General features: G+C 41.2%; 1 protein-coding gene across 4 annotated transcripts in view; it reads right to left on the reverse strand.

Annotated features, from left to right (window-relative positions):
• vti1a (vesicle transport through interaction with t-SNAREs 1A) overlaps positions 1–26,301 on the reverse strand; it is a 114,416-nt gene that overhangs the window by 23,832 nt on the left and 64,283 nt on the right. For 2 of the 4 annotated variants that reach the window (XM_080872877.1, XM_080872876.1), the window contains 2 exons: positions 15,482–15,552; positions 11,189–11,250 (listed from right to left, as the gene is read on the reverse strand). In XM_080872877.1, the coding sequence (XP_080729003.1) occupies positions 11,189–11,250; positions 15,482–15,552 (133 nt within the window). Of the gene's footprint in view, positions 1–11,177; positions 11,251–15,481; positions 15,553–26,301 lie in introns of all 4 variants that reach the window. The other 2 variants (XM_080872879.1, XM_080872878.1) reach the window with 1 other exon arrangement.

Below are 26,301 nucleotides of genomic sequence, written 5' to 3' on the forward strand. Positions count from 1 at the left end.
ATGAAAAAATGCAGTTTCAACATCACAAAATAAGAATATGTCAAGCGCTCCTTTCACTGGAATGCACCACAGGGACAAGAGTAATGAACAAAACAACCTGCGTCACAAAGTAACTTTGTCATGTGCTCCACACTGAGACAAATTGTGTTTCAGAGAGTGTGGAACAATAACTCAATGTACTACCGCAACACAAAACCACACAACAGATCTCAGTGACCATGCCCGAGTCAGCGTCAAAACCTACTAATTAAAATATCGGTGAATTTGTCCCTTTCTTTTTCTTTCATGCCATCGACAATAAAACAAAACAATATTTTTATATATTCTATATATACACATATATATATTGTGTTAGCTGGGAGACAGAGTGGTGACCTGTTTAAGGTGTACCCTACCTCTCGCCCTATGATGGCTGGGATATGGGCTGAATGTAGTTCTCTGTTAGCAATGTAATGGCAGACTGTAAGGGCCCCATTATATCTGCTGTCCAGTGCCTGGCGAACGGCACCATATGGCAAAGTTAACATCAAATTGATGTCACATCTGCTATTAGAAGGGGCTGTGTCTGCTGGTTCTGTAATTGTAGATTTTTGCAACCTGTTGCGTTGTGCAACTGCAGTCGGTTTAAGTGTATGATCATGTTGGTTTTTACTTCATTTAAAGTAATATATCACTACATATCCTCAGAGATTCACAGATTATATAGGAGATGTTACAATAGTTTGAATAAATGAGACTTCATGGAAAAAGAAAAAACAAACAAAACTGTGGAGTTCTTGTCTGAGTGGCAGTACCCATTGTCGAAGAAAATGCTACCGTGGGTACATTAGGATATAACAGCGAGCATAAATAGCTGTGGCTGTGTGATGACGTTACTGGCAGTGTGTAAAGAAACCAATGCTAAGGATATAATAGGCCCCCCAAGGAGCTATGGAAAACTCCTCTACCTGCAGAGAGCATCTACTGCCAGATGGGGGCACTGTCCAAAGTATGTGGTGCAACCAGTCTGTGAATTTACTCTTACGTGTGAACTATGCTTCCGCCTCAGATCTACGCCGTAACTTAAGCCATAACCATAACAACATTTTAACCCTACCCCGCAAACTTTTACGTAAACCTGACATGCACCTCGTGGAAGACTGCAGTGTAGGGAACCTGCATCTGAATAAGAATATTTTATTAAATTAATTAAGGAAATTATGTAGGGATAAAAGGAACTTCCGGTTACTATGCAAGTTAGGATGTATATTTCCCGCAGAAGTGTAAATCGAGCTTTACTTTGTTGTTGTTCTTAGAGGTTTGCTGGCTGATAGACCAACATACAAAAATCTTAAGTGAAACATGTTAAAAACAATAAAAACTCTCCACTGCAGCTAGTGTCATGTTTTTTTTGTGTGGTTTTTATTTATTTTTTTAATCTTTGAAGTTTTTTTGTGCTTCCCTTGTTTCCCGGTGAACTCCGGCACAGGAGAAGTATGTCACTCCAATCCTTGTCTTGACCCATTTGTCAACCATGCAGTATTCAAAACAAAAGCAATTAGCTGAGCTACACGCTGTTGGGTTCCTGGAGGACCGCATGGAAGTGCATTTGCCTAAGTTGAAAACCTTTCTCCGTAAGATCTCTTTAGGCAAATACCTAAACAAAACAATAGATTTCAACACAACCACACCCAGTGGATAAACTGTTAAGAGGGAGGGAGGGAGGGAGGGATGGATGGAGGGAGGGAGGATGGATGGATGGATGGGCATGGAAAGCTGCATATTTGTCTTTGACCTTGACCTAAATTCACAATGATTTTGAGATCTGGCATTATAAGACTGACATTCAGTCAACAGCATGATGCAAACTATTTGCTTCAATATCAGAGATATATATTTATATATTCTTATTTCCCAAGAGGCAAAGCAGACATCGCTAAATTGGGTCAGAATTGGCCAATAACCATTTTAGGTGATTTACTCTTCTCACGTTACAAAAGCTGACAAAACACTGCAGAATTGGGGATAATTTAGTCTTTGTGTTGTTATTTCAGTGCCTCTAATAACCATTAAAGAGACGTGGTGCTAGATGACTTGAACAACAAGGTAAAAATTCATTTTGCACTTTGTTATCTATTCCTTTTGTTTTATTTCTTTTAAATTCTGAGACACCTGTATTGTGTCAGCAAACAAATTGCACAAATTTTCACGAGGCAATAGAGGGAATTCAAAAGAGATTCAGCCTGAACTTTTGTGCAGTGGTAAACCACACCGGGAGACTGGATTTGGCAAATAAGATATTTTCAAAGGTACTTGTCAGAACTGTTGTACACACCACTGAATGCCCTTCACAGCAAGCAAAACCAAACCAAAGTAAGGGATTGGTAGGTGGGGTCTGTCCTTTGGCCTTCCAGCCTTTGGGACTGGAAAGTATAATACAGCATGAAGTCTATTTTTGTATTTTGTATAAAAGCACTGAAGGTTAGATGTATTTTGCTTAAAAAAGGGACCAATTTGCTGTTGAAGTATTTTGACAGGAGCTCCTGATTCCTGCGAACGCCTTGTCTTGCAACCTTTTCACTTCCTTGAAAAAAAAAGTGGCCCTGTTTTTATTGTTTTGCCCATTGTGATAAAGGGGATCTTTTATGCCATCAACAACATGGCAACAATGTACTGCCTTTGTTTCGTTGAGCCATCCTGGGGGGGCGGTTAGGATGAGACACAGACATACAGAGGCACAGTAAATGATTGATGGGTTAGAAGAAAATATTAAACAGAAAGAAAGAGTCCAAATTCAACATTTGTAAATATTTCAAGCTCTTGCACTCCAACAAAGAGAGATCTGAGGGGCAACACAATAACAGAAAAACTCTACTTAACCATCTATCCTGACGCAAACATGACACAGGCGGGTGTTACTGCTGGAATTATTGCTGTTTGCAAGAACTACTGTTGCCTGGTGCGTGTTGAATGGTTCCTTGAGATTACTTACAAATAAATATGATTAAATCAGAGGATAACAATGTATCCAGCAATCATAAACTTTAAGGGCCAATGGTTCTGCTTTGACAGTTCAAATAATAGTGATTTAATTAGTTAAATAAAAAGGAGCTAAAATCCCTTTTCCTGGCGATTAGATTGCATTTTTAGCCAAAAGAAAGGAGTATGCAAAGATGATGAGAGGAAGAGTTAAATGAGAGCTGAATGAGAGTGCAGGAAATGAATGAACAGTGCAAGTGTTTGGACAGGAAACACTTTATCCTGGCAAGTAATGGAGCCCAAGAGTTACTCATGACGGCAAAGGGACTGCATGTCCTGGCACGGATCGAGACGGAATAGTGAACTACACGAGCGAGTGTGTTGCAAAGCTATAGCAAACAGGACAGCCCGTTTACGTCCTTGACACAAAAACTGGCATCTAGTGATGCAGTGGCATTCCACAAAATTCCTGGAAGTTGTTGCATAGGATGCAGAGAAGTATCCACAATAGCTTGCTGGGAGGTAACAGGAGTCAAAGTAGAGACAATGTGATAGCTTCTAATTGCTTCAAAATGTCCTGAAGAAGGCCCCCTATTATCTATTTAAATCGGCTAATAATGGGAGGCTAGGAGGAGGAGATGGAGACGGGGGAGGTGGATGGGGATTGGGGGGGGGGGGGGGGGGGGCTAGGCAGAGGGTGAAAGCTATCCTCTGCGCTGCTGTCGCCTCATTATTTTCCGTCTTGACGGACGCCCGCGCTCAACCCCTGGATGAATGGCCCTGTGCTGAATAAGTTATCGCCAGACACACAAAGGAAAGAGTGCGCTACACAAACAACACAGCACTACTGCAAAGCATGAATCTCTTTTTCCTCTCCTTCTCAGTTTTTTCTCCCTCAAACCCATCACCCTTCCCCCTGCTCCCTCTAGACGAAAGGCAGGGCCTGCCACAGACTGAAATCTCACCTGTAATTTCTACAGAAGCTCTCAGTAGGTGGAGGAAAAACACAAGGGATACAGTAAAATAAAAAGGCAGGAAGGATTTGCTGAAAAGATGTATACCTGCGTTCCTTCATTTTGTTTCATCTGTCCTTTCTGTTTGTGCAGCTCCTCAATAAAGACAGGGACCTCCTTTGGACAGCATCAGAAGATGTCTAAGAGGATGGGTCTTTTTTGTTCTGTAGACAAGGCCCGCAGCATGATCACTGAAAGTGTTTTGGTTTCATCAGATCTGTATTTTGTTGTCTGGACTGCTGGGGCTTGGCATACTGAATCAAGATTACCTTTTGATTCCCTATAGCTACTAAATGGAAGCCATAAAGGTAAATGACAACAAGAAATGGCCCATTCCCAACGATTATGGAGACTATGTGCTCTACAACAGTCAACTCCTCTCCCTTGCTATCACTCAAAAGTAGAAGTGGAACTTTTGGACAGGAGAGCCTCTTTCCCCTCTGACGGGGAAATCAGAGGGTGCCATGGCCCAACAGGCGCTCGACGGCAGATCAAACAGGGCGGGTACCCTTGGAGTGACACCTGGAGCCACTTCAAGGGATGAGAGCGCCACTGATCTCCAGTCATCTCGTCAGAACGACAGTCTGTCAGGGTTAAAGAAGGGGGAAAAAAGAAGCTCTATCAGCGAGGATGGTACGAGTGAGGTCGAACGAAGAATCACCTCAATGTCACGGATGCCTGACCCTAGAGCATTTGGAGAAGTGATACTGCAGAAGACATCTTTTTTGTTGGGATGCTGAAGATTAGCACTAGTTTTAGGTAGAGGTTAGAACTAATTGTACGCACAAAACAATACGATGATACACGATTAGTTCAAGATTGTCGTGCTTTGATTACAAATGCCATCTACCTCAGAATCTATCAGATGGCATGCAGCATTTACCAGATTTTAAGCTAGCTGTCAGCCTCACACTTTGGTATTTTTGCATGATTTGGAAAAAAAGAAAAAAAAAGAAAAATTTCTTCCCTATCACAAGCAGAATAACTAGAATTCAGCTATGGCCTGACACGCCATAAAACAGAAACCCACTATGGGCTGTATAATAGAAAGAGGGAGATATGTATGGAGAAAAAGAGGGCTTTGGCAGCCAGTTAAGCGAGTCAATCCTCAACAGACAACTGCATCCCTTATAAAACAACAACACGTCTTTGCCCTTGTCAACAACGTCTCCCTCTACAGCCCAGGCTTGTGTGTGCCTTTTTCTTTCTGCAAAAAACGTCCCATCAGCACTCTCTAATGGGCAAGGTGTAGGAAGAGAGAAAAAGACAGAGATGAAGCAGAAAGAAGACAGAGAGAGAGAGAGCGAGGTGGCAGTGGTGCTTTTGTGGCTGAGGAGCAGTGAGTAATGAGGCTGAGGCGCACCCTGTCATTGTCCCAGCAGCAGCCTGCAGCCACAGACACACATACAGACACACAAATACACACAGATGAAAAAAAAAAGCATCTAAAAACAAGACTTTGTCTGACATTCAGCATCTACACTGTGAAGTACCTGATGAAACTAAACAAAGTAGTTTAATTTCAAAATGTATTTAAGACCATTTGGTCTTGTTTTGTTAGATGGATTCATAAGAGGTGCTTGTTTAAAACACTCCGTATGGTCTCTCACGAATTCTATTCATCGTTTTCTCCGTCTCTGCTGCTGGGTGACTCTGGATTATTAAGATGTTGCATCACTTCTCCGAAGCATGGGTATAAGGTGAAGGTAAAAAGTCCAAGTTCATGGATGCAGAAAACAACACCACGGGTGCAGAGCTGAATTTAGCTCTGCAAATGTGTATGCAGATGCGCAATGTTTATGTCTACCTTGAGAAACCTGTTTGGCAGTAGTACTGCAATGGCTCACATAACCAAGCAAGGCCCTTTTCATTGCAAGGTGATGTTGAAAGAAGCCATTAACACCAAATATCTTCCTGCAGAAAGCTAACATGCTAGCTCTGATCTACTTAACACTGTCAACAGCAGATGCATTTACTTTGATATGTGTAAAGTTCATCTAGGGGATGAGGTGGAGGCACATACCGTTCATTCTTTGCTCATTTGCCAGAATGAAAAGAGACTGGACATTAAAAAGAAAACATGCATTCACACACACTCGGATTGCTTCCCTGGAGGTAGTGGAAAAGGCCAAAGATAGAGGTGACCCACGGGGATGTAGTACTAAAGGGGGAGTGGATGCAGGGGGGTAGTAATGATGCCAAGCTGAACAAATTGCAAAGCAAAGGGAGTGCGTTTTAAATGTAGTACATGAAATTATCGTGAATGCAACACAGAGGGAAGATCAGAGAGGTTGGGATCCACTGGGAGCGATCTGCAACTCTCGGGACAAACATAAAGCTCGGCTACGGTGATGAGTTCAGCTGTAATACAAAGTAAAATAGGACAAACATGTCTTCCAATACTCTGCTGAAAATTCAGTGTGCAGAATTTGAATGCCTAGAAGTTTTCCCTCTGTTTTTCCCCCAAACACAAATAAATATAATAATAATATAAAGAATAATAAATGGAAAAGTGAAGGGAAAACATATGTGATCTGTTTCAGCGACAATTAAAACGTGAAGCTGTTCTTTTGCAACTTAATGACAAGATCTCAACACAACTCACTCACTGAATTAAACTCCATTAATTACATGACCTACATATACTAACAGGTCGGTCTTCTACGCAGATAGATACAGGAAGAGATCACATATCTGCTAATAATAAACAAAAGCACCAGAGCCTTAAGAGATCTTACAAAATAAAATTAAAAAAAATCCTGCTCTCCAGACGCTTTTCTGAGGGCATGCACTTTAGTCTGTTGACTCCAAATACTGTTGTTTTATTAGGTCGAGCAAACAAGGAAAAAAAACTACTTTCCATTAGAGGCAGAAAACTTTTGATTATCCTAGAGGCAAGGATGAGCTGTAAATACTATTCTCCTGCCAATTAGTCATATGAATAGGTTTACACCAGGTTCAGAAGAACTTCACTATAACAAGACTCTGAGGGTTAGCCGCAATAAGCCGCACTGTATTTTGTACTGAATTTGCCACATGTAGCTAAAATCAGAGAGACGATTGCAGTCACACATTAAGGCATCTTGTGAAGGCACGGCTCAAAAAAAAAAAAAGGAAGTAAGAGTCTTGTTAAGAGCGTGGCAGTATTAACCTGTGAGCTAGTGCATCATCTACGCCCAAGCTGATAGGCTGATCTCTAAATCAGTGTCCAGAGAGTGTGCGAGTCTGAAGGCTGAAGCTCTGTCCATCCTGCCTGCCCGTCGCTACCGCCAGTCCCAGCCATGAATATGGAGCTGTTCTGTGGCTGGGAGCTTGCTTATGTTTTCTGTCTGATATCTAGGCCCCATTCCCATTTCAAAGGGAGGTCCACCCGGGGCCTTGACTTTTTGATCTGCCTGGCGACTGAGTCGACCACCTGCATGTGGGATCAGCTGCCAGCTAGAGCAGACAACCCCTCTGCTTCAAAATATACACACGCACCCCCTTCGCCCTCCCTTCACTGCTTCATTGCCCTTCGCTGTGCCCCCTCCTTCCGTGAAGCTGCCAGGAGCCCCCAGTGGTCCTAACTGGGTCTGGAGCTGCATCCCATTCCCCCCCCCCCGCCATTTCTTCTGACCAGGGCGAGTGAGATGTTTGAGATGCTCAGTATAGCAACAGGACACATCTTCATGCAGTGATGGGAACATTTTATATTAATGAAAGGCCACAGTGTCAATGCAGCATGGAAACAACAAAGGCTTTATCAAAAGGTCTGTGGCCTTTGTAATCAGGGACAGAGAGGCGCACTGTGAGCTGTGAACCTCTCAAACCTGTAGGTGCCGAGCCCACATGTATACAACTCATTTAAAGCTTAGAGTAACTAAGCATGAGTAGATGACACAAGACTGCGTTTTCACTTGTGACACTTGTTATAAGCCCGTGACACAACCAATTAACAGCACCTATGTTCCTGCCACCGAGGGTAATTAGTTAGAGTTTCACAGTCAGAAAATGTAACAATTTATTTTCAAACAAAGCCACAGCTATTTGAGATGTGTGTCTTTCTGAATGTTTCCTACAATAAGTGATATTCACACAGTCTTTAAGTTAATTGGCTTTCTTGAACCATGACAGCTAGCTTAATGAGTGTCTAATTGTTTCTCAGCTGGGGTGATAGCACACCAGACCAGAAAGACACTTCAAGAAGAGGTGCGACTCTAAAAAGGACACCCTTCATCTCGTAGATCACAATAAATCCCTCCGTTGTTGCACCTACACACTCGGCTCTATCGGGGCCAAAGTTTTTTCGATGCTTATAATCAACTTAAAACTGCTGCTGTGTTTATATATCTGGAAAAAAAATGTATTCGTGCATCCAATTACCGTAATTGTCGGGCTATAAGCCGCTACTTTTTCCACAAGCTTTGAACCCTGCGGCTTTTAGTCAGGTGCGGCTTTTCTATGGATTGTCCATGATTTTTGTCATATCGTAAGACGATTTGTTTTGTTTGTTCCGCTGTTGTACGGCACTACGTTGCCTGGCGGAAGGGCATGTGATCAGACACACAGTATCGGGGTTCAAGAGTGGTGTGTTGGTCACGTGTCCATCCGCCAGACAACATAGTGCCGTACAAGTAGCGCGAAAAACAATGCGAAAAGCAAGTTATGCTCAACTCCACCGGTGGAATCTGACAGCGTGGAAAAGTGTGAAAACATCAATGATCACCAACAGATTTCGAAGGGCTGAATGCTGCATGATGGAGAGGAGGACACCGCCACGGCCCTTCTGAGGGTGTTCGACTCTGACACTGACAACGAGGATTTCTTTGGTTTTGAAAGTGACAACGAAGGAAAGAAGCTGAGAGTGGATGACGAAGCCACCCTGAGCCTGTTTGTATCCGACACTGGAGAAGAGGACTTTGGTGGTTTTAGTGGGCAGGAAGATGGTGGTGAATGACTGACTTTTCTTCTTGTTAAAGCCGTGTCGCTGCACCTGAGCCTAAAAGGTAGGCCGAATCTATTTTTCTGGTGTGCTGTAGGTTATTGTTATGTACTACATTTGTTACTCATTTATGAAGCACAGTACATGTTTCGTACTTGTAATTACCGCTACTTGTACATATACCTAAAAGGTTATGCAAATATGTACCCATAACTTGTTTTTCAAAATATTAATAAAAGGGGTGTGTCTCCAAACAGCCATCTCTTTCCTGACAATTCCCTTTGTGCATATTCTCTTACATATGATAAGTCAACATTGAAACACCTGCGGCCTTTAGTCAGGTGCGGCTAATGTATGTACAAAACAGGATTTTCCCCTGATTTTAGCTTGTGCGGCTAATATTCGGGTGCGCTTTGTAGTCCGGGAAATACGGTAATCAAACATCTGCATTCAAACAGAAGAAAACAAAAAATATATATACTTAACTAAACAAACAAAAGCTGGAATATTCATCAACCTGCATGAGTATTTGTGTCCACCTCTGGTTTGTGTCACAAGTGATCCAGGTTCCTAACATGTACCAGAAACGGTTTCACTACACTCATCTGTGTAAGCCTTTACACGCCACACTACTTCTTCTGCTGCCTCAAACAAGTGGAGTATGACAAAGCAACCGGCATCAAAAACAAATACACTATTAATCAAAAAGCAAGAAAGGGGGTGGGTGAGGGTGGAGGTAATGAAATGAGTGAGGAAATTAGGAACAATTTCCAGAAAGGAGGGCATTTAACTAACCTTAACTGAATTTTTGGTCTGATTATAAATATATTATAAGCTTTTAAACTGGAAAAAAAAAACCCCAAAACAAATTATTTTATCAAATAGTGACAAAAAATAAAATAAAACTGTGTACGTTGTGGTGCTCCCGTCAAGCATAAAGGCAGGCAGTAGTCGAATAGGTTTGCAGCCGGGCCCCACTTTGGAAAGCCCTCATAAATCCTGATTTGAGACGGGCACTAACCAGAGGAGCTAAGGCATCAAGAGAGGAGGGAGGGGGGGCTGAAGAGTAAGTGGGTGGCAGCATGCCTCTTAAAATGCTACGTCTGATTAAGTCTTCCCATTAGGTGACAGCTGAACTTTAACATTAATATGATAATATTGAAATAAGTGCATGTTATTTACTTCAGCACCAGCAGGGGTGGAGGGAAGAAGAGGAGGAGGAGGGAATGATGAATGATTTCTGGACAGCTCTGGGTGACATGCCAGGCGAAGTGACCCCCCCCCCCACCCGGCCCTCCTCTTGCCATAATCAGGCTTGACAAAATGGAGACATATGCAGAAATATTGGTTACAGTCGGCGTCACAGCCCTTCTCAGGCCTTTCCTCTCCAGTATCTGCCGCCCGCCCTGCGAGCCACCCTCCAAATTGTCTATGGGCACTGAAGCATCTATTTCAATTGGCACTTCCTTCCTGCCCCCAGGATTTTACATTTAGTCTGTGTCATTTACATATTACTCTTAATCAAAATCCACAGCGGGTGACAAGGAGGGGGAAAAAAAAAACAACAAGAGAGAGCAAGAAACAAAACCGTGGCGTCACGGTTCAGGGGTAAGCACACAGACACTTTATGAAATGGAGATGTGACAAGACATTACGGTGTGTGTGTGTGTGTGTGTGTGTGTGTGTGTGTGTGTGTGTGTGTGTGTGTGTGTGTGTGTGTGTGTGTGTTAGGAAGCGGAGGCACCAGATAATGCAAGGCCTATTGAAATATTTGCGTTTGAATGCCTGTGCCTGTGTGACTGCCTTGTGAGTGAACTAGCACGCCAGGGAGACAAAGAGTGCAAGATGGATATGGGTGGTAAGTGCATTTTGTGGGAAAAAAATGAAAAGAGAAAATAAACAAAGGCAAAGAGAAGAAAAGAATGGAGACATGTACAGTGTGCACTTGTCTCTTCCAGCAGGATGCTGTACTGGGCTACTTGTTTCTCAGGCACACAGCACCACATTTAACCAAACAGCCACTCACACGATTTGTTTACTTAGTTTTCTCAGCTATATAGTTCTGACTAATAAGAATTTGACTAAAAGATCACAGATCCTTTACAAATGAGCTTAACCTGCTTGAAACATGAACAAAAGCACTTGCTAATAGCCACAGGTGACTGACTGCAGCAAGTTATAAACTATAATATTCACTTTTAAATCTTATGAAAGTCTTTATTTACAACCTCACAGCACTGTTAAAGCACTTTGCATACAAAGAGGTGCAGAAACAGTGTTCCTACCTGCCTCTTACCTTCTCAGCATGCCGGTAAGGATGCGGGAACTCTTGCCCAGGTTGGCGTCTGTTTCTCTCAGCTGGAGTTGTAGGGGAGACAGAACCAGTGAAGGACAGCTTTTAGTTTTAATTCTGAACAAACACTTGAGCAATTTCAGTTTAACACACTCTGTCAACAAACTAAAGCTGTTTTTAAAAAAAAATCCCTCTGGTGAAGCACACACCAGGAAATAGTCCTTCTGATGTGTTTGCACAACTGGAAATATGTAAATGGGTTTAGGCAATGGTGGGTGGTGGCAGCGCACATAATGACCACTCGCTACTGTTAAATGCGCTGCAGTATTAGCTGCACATGTTGTGAAATCTGACATCGAGGTGGACTTTGTCCTAGGAATTTGTTGCAAGTTTGCAAGTTAAAGGCTTCTGTATCATAAGAACTGACGTTGCTTTCACACACGACGCTATCGGCTGGAGCTTAACATATAATATGTGGATACTATTTCATCCACACTTGAAAACAAAAAAGAAGCATGTAACGAGTATAAATAAGTACCACGGCAATAATGTCATTTGATTATTACAGTATTGTTGTGCAAGGTACTATTGCACTGTACTACTGGCCTTAGGGCAGAAAGACATCTCTACAGTTTGACACACTTTTCACTAAAGTTTCTTGCGACCCAGAGAGATGAATGGGAGATCCTTTGATTAGAGCTTGCCTTCTTACCTTAAAGGTACTGGCTTACCTGTCAAGAGACCACCCTCGGCAAAACCCCCCACTTTTAGACAAAACCAGTGGGGGGAAAAAAATACACGACAATTTTAGAGCTGCTTTAAAAGCAACTTATTTACCAAAGCATGAACAGCTAGGCTACACATAAGATCAATGTTTACTTCATTTGATGCATCTCTATGTCTATAAACTAGCAGCATTGTGAGCTGTTCAATGACAGAAAACTTTTGAAAAAACCTCCATAACCTTAGTAGGACATGCCACTTGATGGTCTTATATTCATCTTACTACAGAGCTAGATGAATATAAGGAAATGGAGTGAAAGATGCCTTTACTTTTAAAGTAGGTACCAAGCAGTGGGAGTCCTTGAAGGCACCCTTGAAATGATGATCATGGCTATTGAGGACTAATTGCCTGGATATTTCCCTTTTCTTGCTCCATTTCTTTCCCTTTTTCTTCCTCTCTGCCTTTTTTCCCTTCAGGGGTCATAGGAATGTTTTCAAGCTACTCTCTTGTCAGGCGTAGGGACTTTTCACAGGGAGGAGGATTTGGCAAAGATGTTGCCAGCAAAGTGTGAGTGTGAAAGTGAAAAAAAAATGCTGACACTGCACTGAGTGAGCTGCCACTAACATCTACCTGTAGTCACATTTCTCGAGGATGACAGGGGAGCACGGGGAATAGTGATTGCAGAGTTTTTCTCTAAACAGTCAGCAGGGAGTGATTTATCTTCGTCTTTCTCTGAAATAATACTGCTTTCCCAATAAAGTCACCCCTTCTCTGTATGTTTTCATCAGTGAATCACACTATATTCTATTTGTTTTTAATTCTTCAGTTTCACATCTTTTCTACCAAAACTCCCCTTTCCTCTACAACGATCGGAGCCACGCTCTCTTTTTTTCATGTTTGTTCTGGCTCATCCTGCAGTCATCGCTCTTCCCTGCAATTCATCCTCCCTTCCCAGCCCTGCTTTACTGCTCCTTTCTTCCTCTTCTTCCATCTTTCCTTCTTACCCTCTGGCAGCCTGGGCTGGTGTGATGCAGGCTGCCAGAGCCAAAGATACATGTGGTACAGGGTGGGAGGTGGGGGACCTGGGGTTTGGGCCCTCTGGCAAAGACAACAAGTCCAGCAGTTGCCTGATGTCTGCTTCTACCCACAGATCTGTCCCCTAGACACTTTGCACTTTCTCCCAAAATACATCTCTCTCTCTGAATCATTCCTTCTTTCCTTTTCCACCTCTCTCCCTCTCCCTCCACAGCCTCTCACCAAATCGTACGCCTTCCTCCATAACCTGAAATGGAAACCCACTGAAGTTCTAGGGTAGTCGAGTGTCTAAAATTAATCGTGGCTGCCTATAAAGAGAGAGTGAGAAGACCTTGTTCCTTGAAACTCATATTTTTTTCCAGCACTAAAGTAGAACAATTTCTAAAGACATCTTTAGCCAGCTTCGAGGATTAAAATGCATACACGTGTTGTTACTATTAACACAAATGAAAGCTAATTTGCATACAAAATTCTAAACAAACTCTGATCCATATCATTTAAAGTGCAAATAAAGGGGCATTAAGGGAAATAAAAGGTAAGGTTTCAGCTTCAAGGATGAAAAGTCCAAACTGAACATTTAATTCCTTTTAGAGCATTAAAGTTTGTTAGCTCACTGAGTACGACCATTCATTTGTCTGCATAATTAATCCTCCTCGGGTTAAATAAACTGTGCTTACAAATGACTGAGGCGATACTGTCAAAGTGCATGAGTTTATTTCATTTATTTTCAGTTAATTAATAAATAACTGTTGAAACTGAAGTTACAGCTTGCTGTGATAACTCTGCACAGTCGTAATCAAAGTGTTAAAAGAAGCAGGTTTTACTTTTAAGGCTGTCTAATACTTTTACTTTATTTCCTCAAATTCTTACACTCATTCACGCTCTTGTATTATATGCATTTAAAAGACACGAATTACCACATTTAGGCAACAACCATTAAAAAAAATGCCCCCCTGCTACGTTTCACACCCTGAGGTAGCCTTGAGATCGGTTAAAAGAAATTCTTCAACCCGTTCAGGTGGTTCTGAGTCGGCAGTGTACTGCTCTGACCCTGTGTTGAAGTGTTCTATTGACTCCTATTTGTACCATAAAAGCAAAACAAAAGGCCACACCTCCTGCCGAGCGCTGGGGCTTGTGTAAATTTTGTGTTTGTATGTTTGTGGGTTTATTCATTGCCGAAACAATTTTAAATTCCATCTCTTTAATGCAAAAAGAGCTGCTAACCGACCCTTCTATCCTCGTGTCTTTACATCTCGGTTTCTTTTTACTTAACTTTTGCCCCACAAACTGCCTTTAAAGGCTCAGTGTGTGTGTGTGTGTGTGTGTGTGCGTGCGTGCGTGCGTGTGCATTTGTGTACATATGGTGAGGTGGTTCAGCAGAGGAGACTCATGGGAAGAAGGGAGAGAGAGAGAGCAAAAGAAAGAGAGAGCAGGTACTCTCAGTAGACGCTGTGGACCGTTTTGAAAGGAGATGTTTGATTTCCTTTGAAATCTGCTGTGCGAGGCCCAATGCCATGTTGTGATCTTTAAGCATTCTGCGTTGAGGGGCCAACAGGGCTGGGCCCCCTTCCTGTGTTTGGTCTTTTCTGTCTCTGCCTACCTGTCTGTTTGGCTGACTGTACGTAAGGAGGGGAAGCACTAAGGATTGGGAGGGCTCTCTGAGGAAAAGTTGGAAGGATGGAGCGAAACGGCAGAGGGGTGCAGGAAAAGTGCAGGAGGGTGGGCGAGGAAGGACGGCAGGTGGCAAAGTTAACCCCTTTTAAGTGAAAGGAAGCAAAGGGGGGAAGAAAGCCATATTTCAACATTTTATCCAATCCAATTTTAGTTATAAAACACTTTTGAAAAACACAAGTTTGACAAAGTGCTGTACAATTCATCTTGAGGGGAACATATGGAGCTAGTAGCTCAGATATGTATTGCGGTGCTGATCAATTAAGGCTTTTAAAAGCACATAATGAAATCTTAAAATACATCTTAAAAGGAGCAAGAATGTGCAAGGGGAAATGTGCTCACGTTTATGGGTTCTGGTTAAAAGATGAGCTGCAGCATTTTAGGTGCTTTGTTAAAAACACCAATGTTAGTCACTGCTCATTTAACATGTGGCTGCAGGGGCCCAGGTCCAAGAGAAGAGCAGCACACACACTACTGAGTCTGAACGCAATTACCTCAATCTTACTTTCACTGAAATTTAAAACATTTGCATGCTTTGATATCTTTCAGACAGTTGTGTTTAAAGGAGCTGACGTCACTAATAAAGCAAAAAACAAAAAAATGTGAGCTGACAGCAACACCTACTCAAATGCCAAACACAGCCATCCATAAACGGGCACACTGAGCTGCTTCTCGTTATATAAATCTGCTGACTTAGTGCGTGCCGAGGAGGGTGTATCTCACAGTTGTGTGAGGCAGCTTTCGTTTGTGTGTTTACGTGAGAAGCCGTACAAAAGTGGCAAATGTTGGCCGTAACAGCTTACCGTTTCACGAACACTTGTTAGAACAGATGCGCGAGTGTGCGCAGGTGTCAGGTGTGCACTCACCCTTTCTCTAGCTCTCTGGATCTTCTCACGGTCACTGTGCAGGTTGGCAAGAATCTCCTGCCCCACTTGTTCTGCAAGAAAAGAGCATCCAGCATAAGATGGCAGGTCCAAAAAGTTCCGCCATGTGATGAAATGAATAAAATAAAATAAAACAAATGAACGATTAGGTGATTGCGAAAGCCTGGCTTGCACTCACTTTAGCTGTAATCTCTTATTTGTCAATCATTCTCACCATCATGATTAATGTAGAAATAATTTGTTTTTTGTTTTTTCCACATCTGGACCTACTTGGGTATGTGTAATATTTGTGCAGTGTGTACACAGACATTGCTGTCTAGGAGTGTCAGACAGACAGACAGAAGAATACTGCATCTGAGGGAAGTGTTGAACTTTCTTAAGATGCTGGAGTAAATAGACATGAAGTTCTAGACAACAACATCCCAGCATCCAGCCTGCCAGTGGGGTCCACTCTGCCGATGCAATATTCATTACTCCTTTCTTTTTTTTCTTCCCTTTTTTTAAACGGCTCTCGTCAGTTGTAGTTGTAAACACATTAACGCACAGTTATAAAACATCCCCGACAAGGCACCTGACAAGCTTGTCAGTGGTCACTGTCATTTTCCTGTCCCTTGGGAATGAGAAAAGAAAGGCGGGGGGAAAGAAAAAAAAGATAAACCAAATAAGATGCCCCCCACCACCACCAGAAAAACCCACCGGTGCCATCAATGTAACCATACTGCTAGAGCATTAGTGTTTAAAAATAAGAGAGGCAGAGGATGAATCAGGAGAAAAAGGGGAGAAAAAAAAGAGTGAAGAATCTTTGCATGGATCAAAGACAGGCTTTCAAGCGCACCAAACAAATCCGGAATAAACAACACAGTTGCTGACTGTATTACACTACACAGGTGCCGCACACCAAAGGGCCCACGTGCTGAGCGCCTGTTTGGGGGGAGCAGTGCAAAAATGGGCTACATCTGGCAGCTAAACAAGAGGGGAGAGAAAGAGAGAGAGAGCGGCATAGAACGGGGATCAGGGAGACGCAGGGAAAAAAAGAGAAAGCATTGTCAAATGAACGACATTCGTCTCCCATTCATCCCATCCCTTTTACCCCCTTCGCACTGTAACTGACTCAAATGTGTCTCTTCCTGCCTTCATTAATTTCTAATCTGGGACGAGACAGATTGAAGGATACCCAGATTAAACAGTGCAGTCAGACAGTCACATGTGACAAATAGGGCAGATTAAAAGACTGAGCGCAGGTATTAATAACCATAAAAATACAAGCCCTCCCCCGTCCCGAACGGAGAAGAACAAGGGATAAACAGGGAAGGAGTTGAAGCGGAAATCTTCTGTTAAAGAGACAAATAAGCACATCTATCCATCTCTGTCAGGGCTGTGGCTCTTTTTTTTTTTTTTTAAATAAATGAGTGTGACAAGCACTGCAGCAGCAGAGGGTTTCTTTTTTGATGGCAAGTGCATTATTGGAGAGGTTTGCAGTGTGTAAAAAGATGGATGAGGTAGAGGAAGAAAAGACCTCCTAAGACATTGTGCTCCAGGTACTTAAGCAATCGTTACAGACACTGTGCACGAAGGCGTGTTTTGCGATTATGGTTTGGACCTACAACCGAGTCTGTTGTGGATGCATTTTCCATGCTGACTGTATACACTACCCACAAGTGAATGACCGTCCTTGACAAATCTAACAGCTGCTCGAAAAAAAAAAAAGGAAATCACAATACAAGTCTTGTTTAAGTTGTGTCCATTTTTGTAACCTTACTGTGAGGGAGCAAGAACGCACAACCTTGCCTTTCTATTTTTCTGTCATTACCCAAGATGTTCCTCTATTAAAAGAAATCAATATGTTATTACAAGAAAATGACATTGAAGACACTGCATAAGCTCAATCATGGCATCTTTGATGGATAGCCATGAGCACAGCTGCGTCAAATCATTTGCAGTCACCAGAATAGTATTTTGAGTTGGCTTGTTATGATTAACATTTTGTTCACTGTCAGGTCTCTCTCCAGTCCTCCAAAAAAAATTTCCCATCATTCCTTTATGACTTTCTTCCCCTACACTGACTTCAGAGGTATACACATCATCTCCCCAAAGGACGTATTGTGTTGATTGGATCTCAAGCATCCACCCTTTCCTTACTCATTCTCTGGCATGCATCTACACTTGCATTCATCTAATTTCATTCCTGCTGACTAGTTCTGTGTAAATCTTCATTAGTTACTGGGAAAAAAACAACTTTAGGAAAAAAAAAATAAGACTCCCATTTTGTGACCTGTACTGCATCTTAATCATATACTTTCACCCAAAGCTATCGCCACTCGTGGAAAGAAATACAGCAAACTAGTCCCTATTATCCAAGCTATAAACTCATGATGAAATTACCTTAAATTGCTTGGTAGTTTTTTCTGCCCTTTGCAATGCTGACATATTACATATTCAAGTTTGCATAGGATGTTTAACTGCATAAAATCTAAATAAACACACAATTTATGACCACGACAAATATGGAGGCTATGTAAAAAAAACAAAACTGAAAAAAGTACAGTTGATAAAAACAAAACCGAGAGGCAAAATAATTCACTGTTAATGCTCCTGACTTAATGCTCGTTAGTGTATAAAATATTCCCCTCCTGTTTAAACAGCTATTAACAATTTAAATAACCCTGGCCCAGAGGCCTTGCTCTGACTCTCTTGTTAAAGATCTCCGTCCCCCAAAGGTCCATTTAACAAGCCCATTATTCCATTACATTGCATTTACATCAGCACCAGAGAGCCTTAATTTAACTTGCTCCTGTAATGTAACTGTAGAAAATAATTAGTATAGAAAAGTTGAAGGCACAAATTAGATTGAGGGGAAAATAATGTCTGTGTTACGATTTTTTTCTCTCCCTTAAATACACGGAAAGACTATTGACATAGCAGAGCCCTGCTGTATTTTATCACAACCTTTTGTTAAGAATTACATGGCAGTGGGAGGGGTGGGGGGGGTGGAAGGCTATTTTACTGGGTAATTAGCTTTACTAGAGTATGAGGTGCAATGTAATGTAATCTATAAAGCTTGAACAAGCCGAACATAGCTGGAGTAGGATATTTTGTCAGCTCCAAATGTATTAAAAAAACCTCAACCAACCCGCATATATTGTTTCCACTACACTTTACCACCAAGAAACAAAACCATTACAACACCATGAAAAACAACTCTGAAAGGACTGCAATTGGAAACACGTCATTCTATACAATTATCTATTATAAAAAGCAATGCTTTTAGAATGGTGTGGTTAAATTATTATAGATAACGATTAATATATTCATATAAGAAGGGACTGAGTACTGGATAGGCACATTTATTTATAGCATATATGTATATATTAGGCAACCATTCGCAAGTTCACAGGCACAATTACTGTCAGCTTTATGAAACGTGCAGGTTTGTCTGCAACAAAACAAATGACAAAGATCAAATGAAGAAAATGAAATAATAAGTGTCCAAGGAGGAAGCCAGGGAAGTCAACACTGAGGAAGGAGGTGGTTTGGGGTGAAATAATGGCAGTGTGGAATAATTAATTTGATAAGTAAAGAAAGACTCATAGATTATAAGCAAAGAAGTAAATGCCCATAGTCTCCAGCATCAGTGGGATAGTACCAACTGTAAGTGATGGCATCCAGTAAGGATGGAAGACAGTTTTAATTACTGACATCATAAGAGAATCCTTTTTAGAATATGTTTATAAATATATTAAAAAAAAATTCTGTTAGTATTTAATACCTTGTTTTATATATTTAGCTGTAACTATGAGCATTTTTGTCTTGTAGCGTTTATCATTTTAATATTAGTAGTAATAGTAATAATATTCAGTTTAAATTTGTGTGTTCAGACTGGCTGAGACACTGAATTTTTGTAGAGTGTGAGCACCTTGCCTAAAGTCATATGCAATATTAAACTTTATATCTCTGAATGTTGGAAAGTTGGACCGATAACCAATTAAGCATTTTGATGACATCTTAGGCTTTAGGGAATTAGGTCAAACATTTTTGGCATTTCACAACAAACCGAAATAAAGAAGAATTGTCAGTTACTTGATGACAACAGAAAAGGTCTGCTTTACCATCTCACCATCTCGTGTTATGAAGAAAAAAAACATGTCTATGTAAATAAAAATCATAACCTGCCCTTATCTGCACACATTGCTTAGGACAACACGGCTCAAACAACTAACAATTTGGATAAAGTCCAAACCTCTATGGCCTTCAACTTTTTACTCCAGTCCATGGACACATTTAATTGGAGCCATCATCTATTTCACACAATGTGCTTCATAGCGTATACACTGTGTGAGGGCCCCTGTCTCTTTTTCTGTGGTGCATTTTTTTATTTTATTTTTTTGCTTGCTCTCCTTCTCCCCTGAGCCAAAAGGGGACAAGACCTGACAGTGGTGTGCTCTGAGGCTCTGAGGCTCAGCACAGCTCCTTTTCATTAAGCAGTTGAGACCACTTTTTGAAGGTTACCACACACACTTATATCCAGACACAATCCATACACTCCAACAAACCCATGGAAACCTATGGGAGGGCTGAGGGGGAAGTAAGGAGGGGCCTAAAAAATGTAAGACCATGCATTTTCTCTCTCTCAAACTCCATCAGTCACACAAACACACTTTCACACACACAGTGCGGCAGTCAATTTGTATGCCTGTGACTCCCAGGTGAATAAAGTTACCTGTCTTTGTACACTTTCAGAGGAGCTTTTTTTAAGGACTTTTCAAGTCTACAGCTGCCGGGTGACACACTTTCATCACCCCCATCAAAGTTGTACCCACAATGGGATGTATTTGTAATGCTGAGCCCACAGGCCATGAGGCTAGCGCCTTCGCACTGAGCGATAGCTCAAAATAAAGAGGTGCCAACTGCTAGGTCACAGGAGGGGCATGTAGCATCTGGGGGCTCAGTGATGTTATGACAGATTACTTATAATAATAATAAACTCTACCGAATGTTAATGAGGAACTTTCTTTATCGCAATGAGAGCAATTTATGATTTAACAAGAGTCAAAGACAGCTGTGGTGGTTCATTAGAAGAAGGAGGTCATCTAAGTGACATTTTTTGGGTTTTAACGTCAATATCTTTTAACAGCTTTGGGATAGTGAACTTATAGAGCATTAGATACTTAAAAGTCTAAAACAAGGAATATTCTGTGTAGGGTGAAGCTGGACCATCCCAGTCTATCTTGACTTGCCCATGCATCGGCCCTTCCCCTTGCATGTGTTTGAGTGGTGGTGGGCAGTCAGGGTGGATTTCTGGGGCCTTTCTTCACTCCGCCAGGCTCTGTTTTATTCATCGCCTGCGCCCTGACCCCGCAGAGCTCCTGTTCTGACAAATCACTTCTGATTAAGACAGATCTCTGTTAGTCAGCCACTCAACTTGGCTTATTCATCATTCTACAGAAAATATTCCTCTCTACTCCCCCGTCCCCCCCTCCTCCCAGCTCGTTTGCCTGTCCGTCAGACCGAAGCAAGGCACAAAAGAAATTTCCGCTGCTGTTTTAAATGGCTGATTATAGACAATTGGTGGATGGAGAGACGCAAGACCGTCTTATGGGTGATAAGACGCAAGTTTAATGGGTATAAATGACCGGGCCTGTAGGAGAGCAGCTGGTAATAGAACCATTTGTTTAAGGCTGAACTGGGGTGGAGAGGACTGAAAGCTACATTTTCTTTCCATTTGAGCTTCCCCCTCCTCTTTTCCCTTCACCTCAGCCTCAAAGTCAAATTCTCAGATCGCCAGATTTACATTAAAAAAAAACAAAAAAGGAAAAACAGCAAAAGTCCCCTTCACCCTCATTCAATGAAAATTGATGAGTCTTGGAAAAGAACAGCTTGTTTTACATTTATGAAATTACCCATACCTACACGTCCCTGTGGACGCAGCTGCACAAACTTTGACCAGTCACGTATTACGTTTCTTACCATGGGTTAGTAACAATAGAATCTGAATATTTACTGTAAGTGTAATTAACAATACAGTTAGAGCATTCATATGCAAAGTTCTACAATAATAAACAACAGCAAACTGCTGCGCCAAGGCATCTAGACAGCCACAAAGCTATTGTGTTTTAAATGTATAACAAACCAGATTAAATTAACCTGAACGACAACCCTGCTGGTGGCAAAGGGCTGAGAAGCGGGAGGAGTGAGTGGAGATTGAGGGTTGAAACAAGCAATTTGCCTGGACTTAATCAACCAGTCTCACTGAACCATCCAAATGAAAACTAATGGACTTGGGTGCTTGCTGTGATTGCCCCACATGCAACAATGTGTAGGCAGGAGCAGCGCTTTCTGAGGTCTTCAATTAAAAAACTGGGAATTTCTGCAGACGGCTGGTCAGCCTGTACACCTATTCCACCACAACTCATATCCTGATTGGTCAATTGTGAAGCTCAAACACAGCTGACTTATTAATTCTGTTTCCATCACTGAGAAAGGGTTTTTTTATGTGTTGATTAAACTTGGTCGAAATTGTAAAAAATGTATGAAGTATAGAATTAAAAACTCATACCCGAACAAGCTAATTTGTGTATGCATTATTCATAGCACTGACATTTGTGTCACACAATTGTGGTGGCCGCACTGCAACTATGATTTTAAAAAAAATAGTACATGGAAAAACAAACAAACACTACTATATTAAACTTTATTCAGCAACAGCCGAGCTAAATAATAAATACAGAGTTTAAGTGCTACTATTTAAATAATTAGATTTTATAATGAGCGAAGTAGCTCTATACATGAAGGCACAGCAGCATATAAGCACTATAATACCATTATGACCATATCTAGTCGGGGCTAAAGTAAATAAAGACGGTAGTGCAGGACAAAATCAATAGAAGCGCATTCTGTTGGATTTGGAAGACAAATACACAGAGTTCATCTGAGCTCTACAGTTATGCCAAAACCGCATGAAGGGGGAACTCGACTTGTCAGTTGGTCCTAATCAAATACAACATCTTATTTAACAACCTCTACTGGAGTGAAAAGTTTGCCAGTTTCTCGGAAATGGACTCGGGGAAAGATATATGGAGGCAGGGGAAGAATAAAGGGAAAACTTGACGTTCCTCTGATTCGTTTTCAACAGTTTAGGAGCGTTAATCATCGCATTACTGTTGATTAAAGGCTTTAACATCTCTAATCAGAAAGTTGACAGGCAGATCAAAGAGCGCAACACAAATTTCTTGCCTTTTAATTATCTGTACAACACCGCACCTCGAGCAGCTCGTGCCTGCCTATCTCCTCAAACTCAGTGAAAGACTGCGAAAGGAGATCTAACACTCTACAACAGTTCATTATCCAATAAAATGGGAGATTGGGAGGGGGGGGGGGGTGAGGGAAAATACAACACACAAACTCATACACACACATGCGTGTGCAAACAAAAGCTTTAAGGCTTTATGATTAGTGAAGACCTGGGGGAGGCCTACAGTCTTCTTTATTAACATGTCCTGAATTGGAGCAACTTAATTATGCTTGTCAAAGACGGACGTGGCGTCAGGCTCATTTGCATGTTTTGACAAGGTCTGTTGGGAGCCTCCATCTATTTTTCTACAGCATGCTATGAGTATTTAACACTTTTCAACACCTACTGATTATAGGTTTTTGTTCCTGAATGAACGAAATAACTTGTTAAAGATGCTTTACTGGATTGGCATCATCGTGCAACCGATGTAAACACCGAGTGAAGTACAGACAAAAGGAGCCTCTAGACTGTTTTGATCACAACTTCTGTTCAAACTGATGACGATTGGATGCCTTCTGCGGCTCGACTGCCCAGCTGTTCCCTGTCAAGTGATTTAGCCGTGAAAAAGCTGCAGTACCTTTAGAAAAGATTTGCCATCGCTTTGGATGATCTCGATAATGCTGCTCGTTGCTGAACAGATTAGTCTCTGACAGACTGCTACCTGACTCGTGATCGCTTTCTCTTTGTGAATATAACAAAGCCAATAGACCACACCCTCCCATCTCGACTTGATCACTTTACGTAATGAATACTCATTACATTAATGCTAAGTAAAACAAACACAGCTGAAAGTAAACAATCTGTAGAGAGATGGGACTGTCGGAGGCATCAAACATTAGCCTGAATGGAAAGCACAGCCCATTAGAAGTGGATGCACTGATGGGATCTGACAGTTAGAAGCACCAAGATTATTTTGTACAAATGTTGAATTCATTAGTACTCATGAGCGGATGAAGGACGTCCGCAAGAGCAGAAAAAAACAAACCAAAACTGATGCCTGAGCTGTGGAGGTTACACTAAAGAATTTTATACACGCTAAAAGCTGGTGATTTTCAAGATAATAGAAATTGAACTGACATTTTGATCTTACATCATAACATTACAAACATTACATTATAATTCTAACATTTGCATATATAAGATTTTATCCTCATATCAGTTACACTGAAAGGGGCACTTTTAATGAAATAGTAAACGCAATGCTGAAGCACTTGGCAAACAACTATTGGAGAGATATCGTTTAACCGTGCCGGCTGCTTCTAAAAACACCTTCTAGAAAAAAAGTCCTACAACTCTTTTTCAAATATTTGCCTGAAGAAGGTTTGACTTTCTTGGTGCCAAAAGCATTAAAATGAAATACTCTTCTTCAGTAGGATGTGTATCAGAAGACCGAATTTATTTAGCTGTAAAATTTTCTGTCCAATCTGATAGAAGTAATCTGCTTAAATTACATAATGCCACGGGAATAGTTGCTCTTTTATGTGCGCATGATACATAGACTTGTCTTTAGCAAATCGAACATGCTCTGAAAATCTCATTTGAGGCAGCAACACTGGAGCCTGTTATCAGAGCAGGACGTCATAGTGGCTGCTCTGACCGACAGCACAACAGAAGTTTGTGTTTTACTTTGGGGTAATACCATCACACTTCCTTGCTCTGGTAAAAGGAAAATAATACTGCTATTATAGGGGAATGAGGCACAGAGGGGACTTACAAAAGAGACACACATCATGCGCCTCATTTAACAATGACCGAGGCCACAGAGTTGAAGACAGATTATTGTCAGCTGCCGCTGTGAATACATGGCATGTGATGGCTTGTCAAGGTTCTTGAGCACAGGGTACATTGTTCATTCAAACTTACTTTGCTACCTTTAGACTTTTCCACTAGTGTTGAAGAATCAAATCCTCTCCCAATGAAAGCTCGTGAAAATTCTCCAGTGTTTACTTTAAATGTGAGTGTCGCACAATAGATATGCTTTTAGTAATTGCAAGGATCTCGTGAGGTAATACAAACCTGTTTCGAACGAAGCACAAGACATTCATGGACATTGCTTAACAGGTTCAATCTGGTTGGTAAGTAGTTTATGTATAAATATAGTGGAAAGGTTGATTTTTCAGGAAAGACTTGATTTTTAACCAGTGTCAACCATGAATTCATGTTTCGCTAAGAAATGGCATAAAGTGTTATAAAATTATGTTACAAATAGTTCAAAAGTAAAAGTTCAGTGGCTTGGCTGTAAAAAATGCTTACAGTAGCGAAACAGACGAGCACTACCAGCCAACAAGTGCTCAACATAAAAGAGCCATTTAAACACATCTACATGTGAATTATATTTCCCATGGGGGTTGAGCCCTTGAGTCTATTTGTACAGGCCTCTGGACAATTAATACTTACTGGTCCCCAGATGTTAGGGCCATAGACAGTATGAAAGATGGATGTCGCTACCGTGACGTCACCCACTCGTTTCCGAAGTCCTTTTTTAAAGTGTTATCGTGTTTTGAAACTGTATGTGACGTGAAAGGGTAGATCCGAGTATGAAACTGCAGACTCACTGGTTAACAACTTGTAACTGACAATCAAGTGTAATTGAGTGTAGCCCAGACTCCTCCTAATTTATAAAACAACAGCACAAAAAAAGTTATAAAATGGAATTCATTTTTTTTGTATTCAATATGAGCGGGATGTGCAACTGAGCCTATGGGGTCTTCAGGAAAGTGTTTCCAAAGGTCAAGAAGACAGAAAGTCGTTTTCTCATCGACAACACTGAAGTCTTTTTTGCAACCACACAGATCGCCCCCTGGTGGCAATTTAAAAAAACAAAACAAAAACGTGGCAGCCATCTTTTTTATATTCTCTATAGTGAGGGGACCACAGTGGTGTAGCTGTAAGCGGTCTTGGTTAAAATCTGTTGGTCATCTGACACATTTGAAGAGGCATTTCACTTTTAAATCAACTTTAGGAGCAAAGTATTGTTGTTTCCTAAATCTAATCAAATTGTATTGTTGCAAGGATGTCTGGTAACGTTTCAACATTGTTTTTTGATAAGTGAAAAACAAAGCATATGAAAGCAGAACTTAGTAGTTTTCAAACCTTTTAAACTCTATATTTAATTAAAAATAGCACAGAGACCAAAAATTTGAATTAAACTGAGAAATGCTGTAATTAAACTGTAGCAGCATTTTATAGCCAATACAATTTCTGTTAAACACCTCATTTGAATTGGAGATGAGAATACACAGTTGAATCACATATCAACTGCTTTCATTTTAAATTCACCGTTGTTTGCAAAATCAGGAAAATTGTGTCAGTACAAACACAACAAGCAGAAATTGATGGAAAAACATGCTCCTAAACCAAACCACTGTAACGTAACCAAAACAAATGTAATCGATGACTATGTGCATCAGCGCTAGGGTGACAAGTGTCTCCTGCTCCACATCATTAACTAAAACAGCCTAAGTGAAAACCCAACATGCCTGCCACCATTTTCCACACTAATGAAGCATATCTA

The sequence above is a fragment of the Rhamphochromis sp. 'chilingali' genome (genome assembly GCF_963969265.1).
Source record: "Rhamphochromis sp. 'chilingali' genome assembly, chromosome: 22".
In the NCBI taxonomy this organism is placed as follows: Eukaryota; Metazoa; Chordata; class Actinopteri; order Cichliformes; family Cichlidae; genus Rhamphochromis; species Rhamphochromis sp. 'chilingali'.